Source organism: Suncus etruscus, chromosome 7, assembly GCF_024139225.1.
Source record: "Suncus etruscus isolate mSunEtr1 chromosome 7, mSunEtr1.pri.cur, whole genome shotgun sequence".
Lineage (NCBI taxonomy): Eukaryota > Metazoa > Chordata > Mammalia > Eulipotyphla > Soricidae > Suncus > Suncus etruscus.
Window position 1 is genome coordinate 118,136,613 of NC_064854.1, and position 12,600 is coordinate 118,149,212.

The 12,600-nt window shown below is 42.8% G+C and overlaps 2 protein-coding genes across 2 annotated transcripts in view; both read left to right on the plus strand.

Annotated features, from left to right (window-relative positions):
• Positions 1-2,051: 2,051 nt before the first annotated feature.
• Positions 2,052-3,138, plus strand: LOC126014083 (zinc finger protein 660). Its single transcript, XM_049777403.1, has one exon. The coding sequence runs from the start codon at positions 2,052-2,054 to the stop codon at positions 3,045-3,047; it is 996 nt and encodes a 331-aa protein (XP_049633360.1). The 3' UTR covers positions 3,048-3,138.
• Positions 3,139-4,513: 1,375 nt separating this feature from the next.
• The window catches only part of ZNF197 (zinc finger protein 197), a 37,052-nt gene continuing 28,965 nt past the window's right edge, over positions 4,514-12,600 (plus strand). Inside the window, exons 1-2 of the mRNA XM_049777357.1 lie at positions 4,514-4,623; positions 10,359-10,834. Coding sequence (XP_049633314.1) covers positions 10,445-10,834 — 390 coding nt within the window. The 5' untranslated portion in view covers positions 4,514-4,623; positions 10,359-10,444. The remainder of the gene's footprint in view (positions 4,624-10,358; positions 10,835-12,600) is intronic.

A 12,600-nucleotide genomic window follows, 5' to 3' on the forward strand; every position in this document is an offset into this window, starting at 1 on the left:
GGTATGTTATGTAACTAAGATGATTATAGAAAGATTAAATAACAATAAAAATTATATTCAAGAAATAGGATGCAAAGTTATATCTACCATATGTTTCTAACTTCAAATATGCAAAGGCCTGGGAAATGGTGTAGTAATAAATTAGTCTTGTGTTAGTGCCATGAAGTTAACTTTCCATTTTCTTTAATGACTCAACCCCCTATAGATTTACACATTAGCCACTTGGAAAATTAGCACATATTCCCAGCATTGGTTTTATTTTTGGACCCACACTTAGTGATGCTTAGGGGTTAATCCTGTCTCTGAACTCAGGAATTACTCCTAGCAGTGCTCAAGGAACCATGGGCTGCCAGGAATTGAACCCAGTTGGCTGAATGCAAGGCCAGCACCTTTCCCACTGTACATCTCTCTACTCCCACTTTCCCAAGTGGCTTAATGTATCAGGTCCTACTGGTTATACTGTGCCTTACTTTTATCATTTGACCATAATGGTAAATGCTTTACCATTATGCCAGGCAAGGTGCTTTTAATTTCTTTGGCATGCTTTAAACTAACTCTCTTCCCCAATTCAGCTTTTCAGTTCAGCAGCAGGTTCAGTCTGATAGAAAGATACTGGTGTAAATAGGACAAACTGAACAAGTATAGCTGGATCCACTATAAAGCAGCCCATACAGAGCAGGCTGTGGCATAAAAATTGAATGCTTGTTATCAACACAAGATGGAAAACAGGAATGTATATGAGTGCTTTGTCCATAGAACCTGGACTTACATCAGAAGATGCAATCTTAGTCATCCCCCAAGACAGTCCTAATCAGTTATTTTTAAAATCATTCTTAAGCACCTAGTGCTTCTTAATGTTAGTGCAAGCCACCACTATATCATTGGTGCTAGGAGAATAATCCAGCAAGAACAGTAAACCAGGGTGCAGAGTGAAACACAGTAGGTTAGGTTTTTTTTTGTATACTGCTGACCCAAATTCTAGATGCATACACCCTACATACCACATATGGTCCCCCATACCAGTCAGGAGTGATCTCTAAATATAGTCTGGGCTAAGCCTAAACATATACCCTGAACAATCTGGGTGTGGCTCCAACACAAAACAATAACAAAAGAACTGAAAAACCAAACTGGTCTGATTAGTCATTTAAGCTACCAAACTCTGGGTATTTCTGTTAATTTTTTCTAGGAGTTAAAGGATTCCAGTTCTGGAAGTTAGTTATAAAATAGGAAGAAAGAAGGGTAAATTTTACACTAAACATCTCTTTGTTTTGTTTTGTTTTGTTTTGGGGCCACACCCGGCGTGGCTCAGGGGTCACTCCTGGCTGTCTGCTCAGAAATAGCTCCTGGCAGGCTCAGGGGACCATATGGGACACCGGGATTCGAACCAACCACCTTTGGTCCTGGATCGGCTGCTTGCAAGGCAAACGCCGCTGTGCTATCTCTCCGGGCCCACTAAACATCTTTCTAATGCTGGACTTCATAGATTTCTGTTAACCCCTGCTTTCTACTATTAATCTTTTCTTTCACTTCTGTGCTAACCCATTTTTCTTATCTTTTGGGGGGGGGGTTTGGGCCATACGTGGTGGTGCTCAGGGGTTACTCCTGGCTCTGTGTTCAGAAATTGCTCCTGATCCTGGCAGGCATGGGGAACCAATATGGGATACTGGGATTCAAACCACTGTTTGTCTTGTATCATCTATGTGTAAGGTAAACACCCTACCACTGTGCTATCTCTCCAGCCCCCCTTGTTTATTATTTTTAACAAATTCTTTCTTTCTCTGACCATTTATGCTTCCCTGTGAGACCTTGAAACCCTTGAATAATTCTTTCTAAGTGTAGAAAAGAAGTAATATGAACAATTTCTGTTTATTCCTTTTCCTTTCAGATGGTGACTCTAGGAGTGAGAAGATGTTGGTTGGTTCCAAAAAACTGTTCACAAAAAAATCAGAATCTTACGTTTTCAAGTAAATGCCACCAAAGTGCTGTCACAGAAGTCAATATGTAGACAGTTTCTCTAAGTCTTCTGTAATGCCTCCAAAAAAGAGAAAATGAGGAGAATTACAAGAAGCTTCAAACAGAAGACTGTTAAAGATAATAAGGTACTGCCGGAAGTGGGTACCCAACAATCTAGAAAAGGTGGAGACCAATGCTCTTATCCTGTAAATGATAACATTCCGGCTGAAAAGAAACAGTACATATGTGCAGAGTGTGGGAAAGCCTTTAGTCAGAGCGCAAACCTTACAGTGCATGAGCGAATTCACACAGGAGAGAAACCTTTTAAGTGTAAGGAATGTGGGAAAGCCTTCAGTCATAGCTCCAACCTTGTTGTTCATCAGAGAATCCACACTGGTCTGAAGCCCTACACATGCAATGAATGTGGGAAATCATTCAGTGGTAAGTCACACCTCAGACGGCACCAAGGAATCCACAGTGGGGAGAAAACGTATGATTGTAAGGAATGTGGGAAAGCCTTCAGTCGACGTTCCGGTCTCATTTCACACCACCGAGTTCACACTGGGGAGAAGCCCTACACTTGCATTGAGTGTGGGAAAGCCTTTAGTCGGAGTTCAAATCTTACTCAGCATCAGAGGATGCATAAAGGGAAAAAGGTTTACAAATGTAAGGAGTGTGGGAAAACATGTGTTTCTAATACAAAGATTATGGACCATCAGAGAATTCACACAGGAGAGAAGCCTTATGAGTGTGATGAGTGTGGGAAAGCTTTTATTTTGAGGAAGATGCTTAATGAACATCAAAGACTTCATCGTAGAGAAAAACCTTACAAGTGTAGTGAGTGTGGAAAAGCTTTTACTTCTAATCGAAACCTTATTGATCATAAGAGAGTTCACACTGGAGAGAAACCCTATAAGTGTAATGAATGTGGGAAAACCTTCAGGCAGACTTCACAAGTTATTCTACATTTGAGAACTCATACTAAGGAGAAACCCTATAAGTGTGATGACTGTGGGAAAGCCTACCGGTATAGCTCACAACTTATTCAACACCAGAGAAAACATAACGAGGAGAGAGAAACCTCATCATAAATGTTGTGGTTATAGAATTAATTGCTAGTTTCTGGAAAAGCATTTGTTTTAGTATCATCAACTCTTTATTTCTGAGATTCCAGAAGTAGATAAAAAATAACAAAGAATGATCAGGTCATAGGCCAACATGGCATATAGCTGGAAGAAGAAAACTAGACTTTAAATAATATTGGTTTTAAATGAATGGGAAATTGTGTGGTCCTCGCGAGCAATTTTAAATAATAAATACCAGTGGGCAAATAATTTGGATAAAATGATAAAAGAAAGGAAAAACAGTGAAGTATGTTTGAGAGGTATTTATGCATAGAGAAAAAATGGAGTGAAATAATGCCAAACCAAAATGTTAGTAGTGGCAATCTCTGTATGATAAATTTATAGGTGATTTCTATTTTCCCTTTATGCTTTTTTATGTTTCCTAGATTTTCTACAGTGAGAATGTACTACTTTTATATTCAAGGAAAAGTACATTATTTTAAAATACAGTTGATATGTGGCCATTTTCATTAACAGTGTTATAAAGACAAGTATAATTCTGAAGTCCTGGGCACTTAGTAACTATTTAGCCATGAGCAAGTTATGTCCTTTTAAGAGACTGCTTCTTTAATAAAATTATAGACATCAGTCATTGGTCCTTTGCAGTTTTTTTTTTTTTAGAAAAAGCTCTTATCATGTATAATTAAATCACTGTTAGATTAAGAGAACATAGCAAAATCTGGTTACATTCTTCCCTTCCATGACTGTAGAAGATTTACAAATAATTAAGAACACTCAGAGCTAGTATATGACTTGGTGTTTTAAAAAAAGATAAAAGATAAAAATACAATTAAAAAGGTGTGTTGTATGGCTCTGATTGTTGTTGTTGTTTGTATAGGTACAGCAAAACATGAGGAAAATAGAAAGAAAAAATTTTGACATAGAAACAGGGAGACTCTACCCATGAAGTGTTGTGCCATAAGAACAACTACAGGCTCCAGGTATACTGTTATCTAACCCCAAAATCTTTCTCTGGGATCCCAGTAAAAACTCTTCACAATCACAGTCATTATTTCCTAATAGCCCCCAAAAAGAACTGTCTCTGCACCATTTCAAGTAGTCTGGAAAGATCCTCAGTTACCTTTTGTTCTGCTCCCCAATCCCTAAACCAAGGCCTAGGAAGATCCAGGCTGGCTCAAATCAAGAGCCATGCCCTTCTATATATATAAATCCAAGGGGGTGCAAGCCAGGATATTTGGTTCTCCCACTTCAGGAGACAGAAAACCTCTGGAGCCTGGAGGTCTAGAATGCTGCAGCACCCTAACTTCTGATTAGGAGCCTCCAGGGCCCAGGCGAGTGGCATCTCCTGTGCCCTCCCCTCCTCTGCAGTAGGAAAAAAAGAAAGGCAAAGGAGCCATAGAGACGTAGTTTCCTAGAGAGGCTAGAGGGCATTTCCGGCGAATAACCGGAAGTCATGTGACCAGAGGTCAGCCATTACTCTGGGTTTCGGCTACACTCTCGTCGGATTCCCGGGTCCATCTCCTGGCGTGCGGGCGCCGGGGCGGCGGGACCCATGGCCCGGGTCGCTGCAGCGGAGCTCCGGGTGAGCGGGGCGGGACGAGCATGCGCAGAGGGCGGAGGGGCTGGCGCCAGCTCGCCGCAGACTTTTCCCTGTAGGTGGTGTTGGGCCGGGGTCGCCATGATGGTTACTGGCAATGGCGCCTGGCAGTACCTGGGGGTCAGTGTCAGGTCCCTGCGGTGCCCTGGGCCTCTTTGCTCTTGCCCAGGTTTGGGGGTTGGATGCAAAGCAACCCCTGGAGCTCACTGTAGTGATTTCTGGGACTTTTTTTGTTCCTTAAGGGATGGGTTAATTGCACATCTCTTCATTTCCTAAATTTTAATTTCCTAAGTGTTTTATTTATAAGACACTTGCACCACCAGAAGCATTACTTTTGGGGGGGGGGGTTTGGGGGAGACTGCTTATTTCCAGGAGGTGCATTTTAGCATGCTATGCACGAAGAGCACAAACTCAGTGCTTCCTTTTGCAAGAAAAGGCCTTGTCAACCTGTCAGTGGCTGCAATCACTTTGTTTTCTTGTTCCACTCACTGTGGATCCGAGTCAGAATTATTAAAAAAAAGGAAACGGAGTGATAGGATAGGACAGTAGGCAAGTAGCCAATCCATTGCTCGATTTTCAGCAATCCTTAGAGGTCCCTAAACATCGCCTGGAGTGTTTTCAGAGTGCAGAACCAGGAGTAAGGCCCGAAATTGCTAGGTGTGACCCAGAAAACCAATGAAAGGAAAATAATTGTTAGAGAAGTCTTGTTTGGAAGTTGGAGTTTTAGTATATCTTGGCTTTCAGGAGTCTTGTCTTCGGTGAAAGCCTTTGTTTTTGGGGTCACACCCTGACTGCTCAGGACAGACTCATGGCTCTTCGCCCAGGAAGCATTCCTAGCAGGCTCTGGTGACCAAATGGGATGTCGGGGATTAAACCCCGGGCTGGCCTCATGCAAAGCAAGCACTATAACTGTTGTACTATTTGCCTCGCTGCTATGAAAGCATTTTTAGACTCTTAGCATGAGTTTCAGATTTACTCCCACACGTTAATTAGTGAAGTGACCTCAAGCTTCTCATTTTTATCTTCCCCATCCTTTTTTTATATTTTTAGGGAAGCCCATACCTGAAGATACTCCTGGATCTGCTGCCTGGGGCCACTCCTGGCAGGTGGCCAGAGAAAAGACAAGGCTAGCACTAAACTGCTGTACTATCTCTCCAGCCCCTATTTTCTTCCTATAAAGTTGTATCTCAGAAAGCTTATTTTTGGGGGCCAGAGCGGTGGCGCAAGTGGTAAGGCATCTGCCTTGCACTCACTAGCCTAGGATGGACCACGGTTCGATCCCCCAGCGTCCCACATGGTCCCCCAAGCCAGGAGCAATTTTTGAGCTCATAGCCAGGAGTAACCCCTGAGTGTCACTGGGTGTGACTTAGAAACCAAAACAAACAAACAAATAAAGCTTATTTTTAGAAGCAAACAGAATACTTCTTTAGGATGAGGTTGTAGCTGCAAAGTAAGAGTTTTGATGACGCACTGTCAACAGTTATTTTTAAATCATTCTTTTTTTTTTTTTAAAGTAATAAAAGGTTTCACTTTGAAATTCTGAGGAAAGGGAGGGAGAGAAGAGAGAAAATAAAGCACTCAAGAAAGACTGAGGGCTTCTCCAAATGCACAAAGAGCACCTCATTGTACATCTAAGTGCACATCTCAAGAAGGGAGATGCAGGTGACATAAGCATGTAGGTAACATGTTCATGGACTGGCAGACACAGGTGTGCAGTACAAACACGTGGGCCCAGGGAGCACATGTGAGCCCCAAACCATTTATTTTCTGATTTGTTTTTGGAGTAGTTTCAAATCCCACCAAAATTGAACAGAAGAGCTTTTAGAACTTGGAACAACCCCCTCCAGAATGCTCCATATGTTGCAGTCAGCGACTCTACATGGACCATTCACAATTTCTCTTAGGTGTTGTATACTGGTATAATATATTCAATATTATGTAGTAATGTGTCACTTAAAGGCTGAGATACTTTTTGAGACATGCGTCCTCAGGAATCCCGTCATTGCTGGAAGTCACTGATATATTATTCAAGTCAAATTGGTAAACCTGTAACCACTGAACTTGATGTCAAAATTGGAATGAGTTGCTGTCCTGTTGATGGAAATGTGGATATACAGTGCATGAAAGTAGTATTGTTGCCCAAAACTTTGTTGCAGAGAAGTCTTGCTCCCCTACATATTTTCTGCTCAGCCCTTTCTGTCTCCACTCCTAACAATAACTATCTTTGTATCGTACTTTTGCCTTTTCCAGAATACTATTGGGAATGATAAAATATAGCCTTTTAGATTTACTTCACTTAGCAACATGCCTTTATGTTTCCTTCTTGTCTTTTCATGGTTTGAACTGATTATTTATTTATATTTGGCTTGTGGGCCACTCCTAGCCATGCTCAAGACTGACTCCTGGCCCTTTGCTTAGGTTTACTCATGGTGGTGCCTGGGGGAATCAAATGATGTGTCAGACGAGAATGAACCCATGTTGGCCACATGAAACACTAGTGACTTACCTGCTAAGCTATTGCTCTAGCCTCTATTTTTATTTTTTAATATTTTTGTTGTTTTTGGACCATACCCAGCAGTGGTCAGGGGACCATATGGGATGCTGGGGATTGAAACCAAATCAGGGTGCATGAAGGTAAATGCCCTACCAGCACCCAGGTTTGTTTTTAGTATTGAATCATTTTATTGTCTTGATGTATCAGGTTCATCCATTTTCTCACTGAAGATTACTTTATTTTGGCAAGCTGCTATAAATATCTGCAGGTTTTTCCAGTGCTTCTTTAAGTAAATACCAAAAAGTATGATTGCTGGATAGAGTGTGAATGTGTGTTCAGTTTTGTAAAATTATGCCAGGCTGTCTCTCTGGTAAGGTGCTCGGGACCATGCAGGTGTCTGGAATTAAACTTGGATCTTCGGTATACACAGCATATTCTTTAGCTCTTTGAATCATCTCCCTAGCCTCTTGTGAATAAATTCCTGCAAAAATTAAGCAGGGGGGCTAGGGAGATAGTACAGTGGATAAAGCACTTGCCTTGCATTAGGCCAAAGCAGGATCAATCTCTAGCACTACATAAGCACCCCCCAAACATCACCAAGAGAGATCCCTGAGCACAACTAGGAATATGTCCTGAACACAGTTGGGTATAGCCAAACAATAACAACAACAAAAAAGTAGAAGTATAGTTAAAACTTAATTAGCTAAGACATGCATTATAGCCTAATTTGTAGTAGGATAAAATTATAAATATCCAAATGTCTTTCAAATAGGGGATTAATTATGAATGGATTCATTCACTTAAAAATAATGACATACGGTGAGGTGGCGCTAGATGTAAGGTGTCTGCCTTGCAAGCGCTAGCCAAGGAAGGACCGCGGTTCGATCCCCCGGTTCGATCCCCCGGCGTCCCATATGGTCTCCCCAAGCCAGGGGCAATTTTTGAGCGCTTAGCCAGGAGTAACCCTTGAGCATCAAACAGGTGTGGCCAAAAAAAAAAAAAATCAGAAAAAATAATGACATGAAGGTCAGAACTAAATACCCAAACCAAAGTTAACAATAGAACCAAACATTATAATTATAAAACTATAACATCTAAACTTAAAATAGACCTATTAACTGGTAGGCCTGGGGGCTAAAGTCTAGAATGCACGCTGGGAACTTTGATGGAGGAGGTCAATACTGGTGGTGGGAATGGCCCTAATTCACTGTCACTATTCCTGAAATCCAACTTTGAAATTCTGAGGAAAGGGAAGGAGAGAAGAGAGAAAATAAAGCACTCAAGAAAGACTGAGAGCTTCTCCAAATGCACAAAGAGCACCTCATTGTACATCTACGTGCACATGTCAAGAAGGGAGATGCATTGTAATTCACAATGGTCTCAATAAAAAAAAATGACATTCATTTAGTACTGTACTCTCCCCAGCTGGAGAGTTTATCTTCTGCTTCCCAGTTACCTTTCTGTTTCCAGCTCTGGGGAAAAAAATAAGAAAGAAAGGAAGGGTGACAAAGAGGGCCAGAGAAATAGGTCAGCAGGTAAGGCACTTGCCTTGCATGTGGCTAAAAAGCTAGGGCTTTGTCTCTAGCACTTCATATGGTTCCCTGAGCACCACCAGGGATCAACCCTGAACTCAGAGCCAGGAATAAGCCCTGAGCACAGTCAGATGTGTGCCACACCCCAAAAAGCCAACGCTAAACAATACATAATACTTCTATCTTTATAACTTAACATGTATTTGTAAAAAATAGTTGAATTTAACCTGTGATCTAAATTGGTATAGAGAAGGATGAGAAAATAAAATACAACACAATAAGAATGATCATACTCTAGTTTTTTTGTTTGTTTGTTTGTTTGTTTGGGCCACACCTGGTGATGTTCGGGGGTTACTCCTGGTTCTGCACTCAGATATCGCTCCTGGCTTTGGGGACCATGTGGGATGTGGAGGGATCGAACTGTGGTCTATTGTAGGTCAGCCACATTCAAGGCAAACGCCCTACTGCTGCGCTACCACTCCAGCCCTAGATTTCTATATGTTTTCTGACTAAAAAATGTTATGGAGTATCTGTCACAGAGGCAGATTGGGGGTGAGGTGGAAGAGATGGGAGGGTAACTAAGGAAATTAGTGGCTGGAAATGAGCATGGGTGAAGAGCTGGATGTTGGAACATTGAGTGAAACTCAACCAGAACAACTTGGGTTGGGGGGTTGGATCATGCACGGCAGCACATTGCTCTCCTGGCTCTGTGCTCAAAAATCGTCCCGACAGGCTCCGAGGACCAGGTGGGATGCCAGGAATCAAACCACTGTCCATACTGGGTTGGCCGTGTGCAAGGCAAACACCTTACCACTGTGCATCTCTCTGCCCCCCAGAACAGCTTTTTAACTCTGTATGTCAGTGATTTTACTGAAAAACAACTTATGTGTCCAGCTGGAGATTATTACAGCAGGTAATAATACAGAGGGGTTGGATATTCTCTGGGTCAAGAATCTAATAAGGCCCATAAAATCTTGTAGTCTGTCCCTGGAACATGATGGGACAGACATATGTGCTTCTCATATCTGCATCATCTGACCCAGGAAGGATCTTTTAAATACCGAAATGACCCTTGGCAGAAAAAAAGTGGTTCTCAGCTCCTGCTAGAACAGGGGTGGCAAACAAGTTTGACACAAAGAGCCAAAATTTTAAACTGAGAGTCAGAGAGCCACGCCACGCAGTGACCTGCCAAAACAGACAAACACTCACACAAAAGCATGTAATTTTAACAATAATATATTAAACACATATTGCATTTTGCCATTTTGAGTGAGGGTCAAAATCCTGCAGTGATAGTGAGGGTGTGATGGCTGCGTCCTCCACACTAAGAACTAACGGCAAGATGTGACCCAACATGTGACACACGGGTCCCCCTGCTCGCTGGCTTGTGCAGTTGTTTCCGAGGGATTGGAGACAGGATGACGCAGCCAGGGGTGGGACTATGCGCTTGGAGATCTCTCCTCAGAGGTCCCTCCTCAGAAGCAGCAGAACAAAATCCAAACTTGGCAAAGAGCCACAGTTTACAAAATTATGATAAGAGGCAAAGAGCCACATTCATTTTGGCCGGGAGCCACATGTGGCTCTGTGTTCGCCACCCCTGTGCTAGAAGATTGTGTTCAGTGACATTCTCTTCGTCAATAAGAAATCATGGGTGAACATGTTTGTTGTGATTAACTTTAACAATTAATTTTCAGGTCTTGTGGATGATGCATACTAAGTTCTAAGGAGGAAGTCAAGCAAAGATCAAGAGTACTGGAGAGGAGCCTTTGAAACCACAACGATGACAAGGGAAAATTGGGCCCAGAGTCCTCTGAGACAGGAGGGCCTTATTAAAGGAAGGGATGATACCTGGAAATGGGGGACCAGCTTCCAGGGAAGCAACTCCTCTGTTTGGGAGACTTCTCACCTGCACTTCAGACAGTTACGTTACCATGACACATCCGGACCCCGGGAGGCACTCAACCAGCTCAGGGAGCTGTGCCGTGGATGGCTGATGCCAGAAGCACGCACCAAGGCTCAGATCCTGGAGCTCCTGGTACTGGAGCAGTTCTTAAGCATCTTGCCTGTGGAGATTCGGACCTGGGTACAAATCCATCGCCCTGGGAATGGTGAGGAGGCTGTGGCCCTGGTAGAGGAGCTGCAGAAAGACCTCGATGGACCAACACTAAAAGTGAGAAAGGAGAGGGTAGAGAATTGAGGCAAGACTGAATGGATCTTAGGATTTTTAGTAATAGTTAATAGCACCTTGGCACCTTTGCTACTTATTCAAGCAGTGAGTTTATGAGCTATTCAGATTGTTCGATCTCTGTAGAGAAAGATTCTATGATTGGAGTCTCTGGGCCTAGTTTAGGATGATTATAAAAGCATTGACTATGTTTTGGCCCACTGGAAGATGCTTGATAATTCTAGGTTTAGTTCAAGAATCTAAAGAATGTAGTATATCTAAATAGATATGGATATATCTAATAGCATATGGGTTGTTAGCATGTCTGTTTGGAATGATGATGTTGACCTGAAATATAAGACAGCAGAAAAACAAGAAGTTTTCTAGATATGGCAAGATTGTAGACTTAAGAATTCAAAGGGGGCCCAGAGAGATAGCACAGCGGCGTTTGCCTTGCAAGCAGCCGATCCAGGACCAAAGGTGGTTGGTTCGAATCCTGGTGTCCCATATGGTCCCCCATGCCTGCCAGGAGCTATTTCTGAGCAGACAGCCAGGAGTAACCCCTGAGCATTGCTGGGTGTGACCCAAAAAAAACAAAAACAAAAACAAAAAAGAATTCAGAGGGAGGATGGACAGATAGCATGGAGGCAGGGCATTTGCTTTGGATGCAGGATGGTGGTTCGAATCCCGGCATCCCATATGGTCTCCTGAACCTGTGCTGAGCGCTGCAGGGTGTGACCCAAAAACCACAAAAACAAAAAAACAATTCAGAAGAGGGGCTGGAGCGATAATGCAGTGGTAGGGTGTTTGCCTTGCATGCAGCTGACCCAGGCCGGACCTGAGTTTGATCCCCAGTGTTCTATATGGTCCCCCAAGCCAGGATCAATTTCTGAGCACAGAGCCAGGAGTAACCCCTGAGCACTGCCGGATGTGACCCAAAAACAAATAAAAAAATGAATTCAGAGGAGTTGGGCAGAGGGGCTACTTGGGAAGTAGCTCATAGGGCTGTGTGCATAACTTGCATATGAAGTTTGACTCTTACATGACTTACATGACTACCAGACACTGCAGGTATGACTTTGGCTAAAGAATGTACTATTAAGTCAAGCCCTGCGAGATGTGACCTTGTTGCCCAGCACTGCTGGGTTCCAGCATTGAACTTTCCAGCCAGGCTGGCTGAGTTTCACCCAAGAGACCTCCGATCCTTGTGCATATTGCTTGGAAGGTCCCTGACACATTGGTTGGATGTTTCTGAGAAGCTTTGGTTATCCTTTATATTCAAGTGGGATCTTAACATGAGCTTTAATGTGTGTAAGGACTCTGTCAATGTGTAGGCCACCTAAAACATTTCTGTATAACAAATCTGAAACAACTTGAGTTTGAGAGTAGCACAAAGGAAGGAGGTGCTTATTGTTTAACCATAATAAGATGAAGAATTTCATTACAAGTCCTATTTGATACGAAAATGGAAATGGGGACATATGATAGTACAATTGGTAGATAGTACAATTGTCTTGCATGCTCCTGACCTGGGTTCAATCACTGGCATTCCTTATGATGATGGTATGCATCATTGCTGAGTGCAGAGCCAGGAGTAACAACTGATCACCAGATATGGCCCAAAAACCCAGGAGAAAAAAATGGGAGTTAGGACCTGGATGGGCACAGAGGGCTGGGGCAGCATTCCTGGTGTGTAGAAACCCCAAGATCAATCCATGGCACTGGATCACACACACACACACACACACACAGAGCACTGAGGAAACGGAATT

Coding starts and splice junctions, on each gene's coding strand:
- LOC126014083 (XM_049777403.1), top strand. CDS start 2,052: ATGAGGAGAATTACAAGAAGCTTCAAACAGAAGACTGTTAAAGATAAT.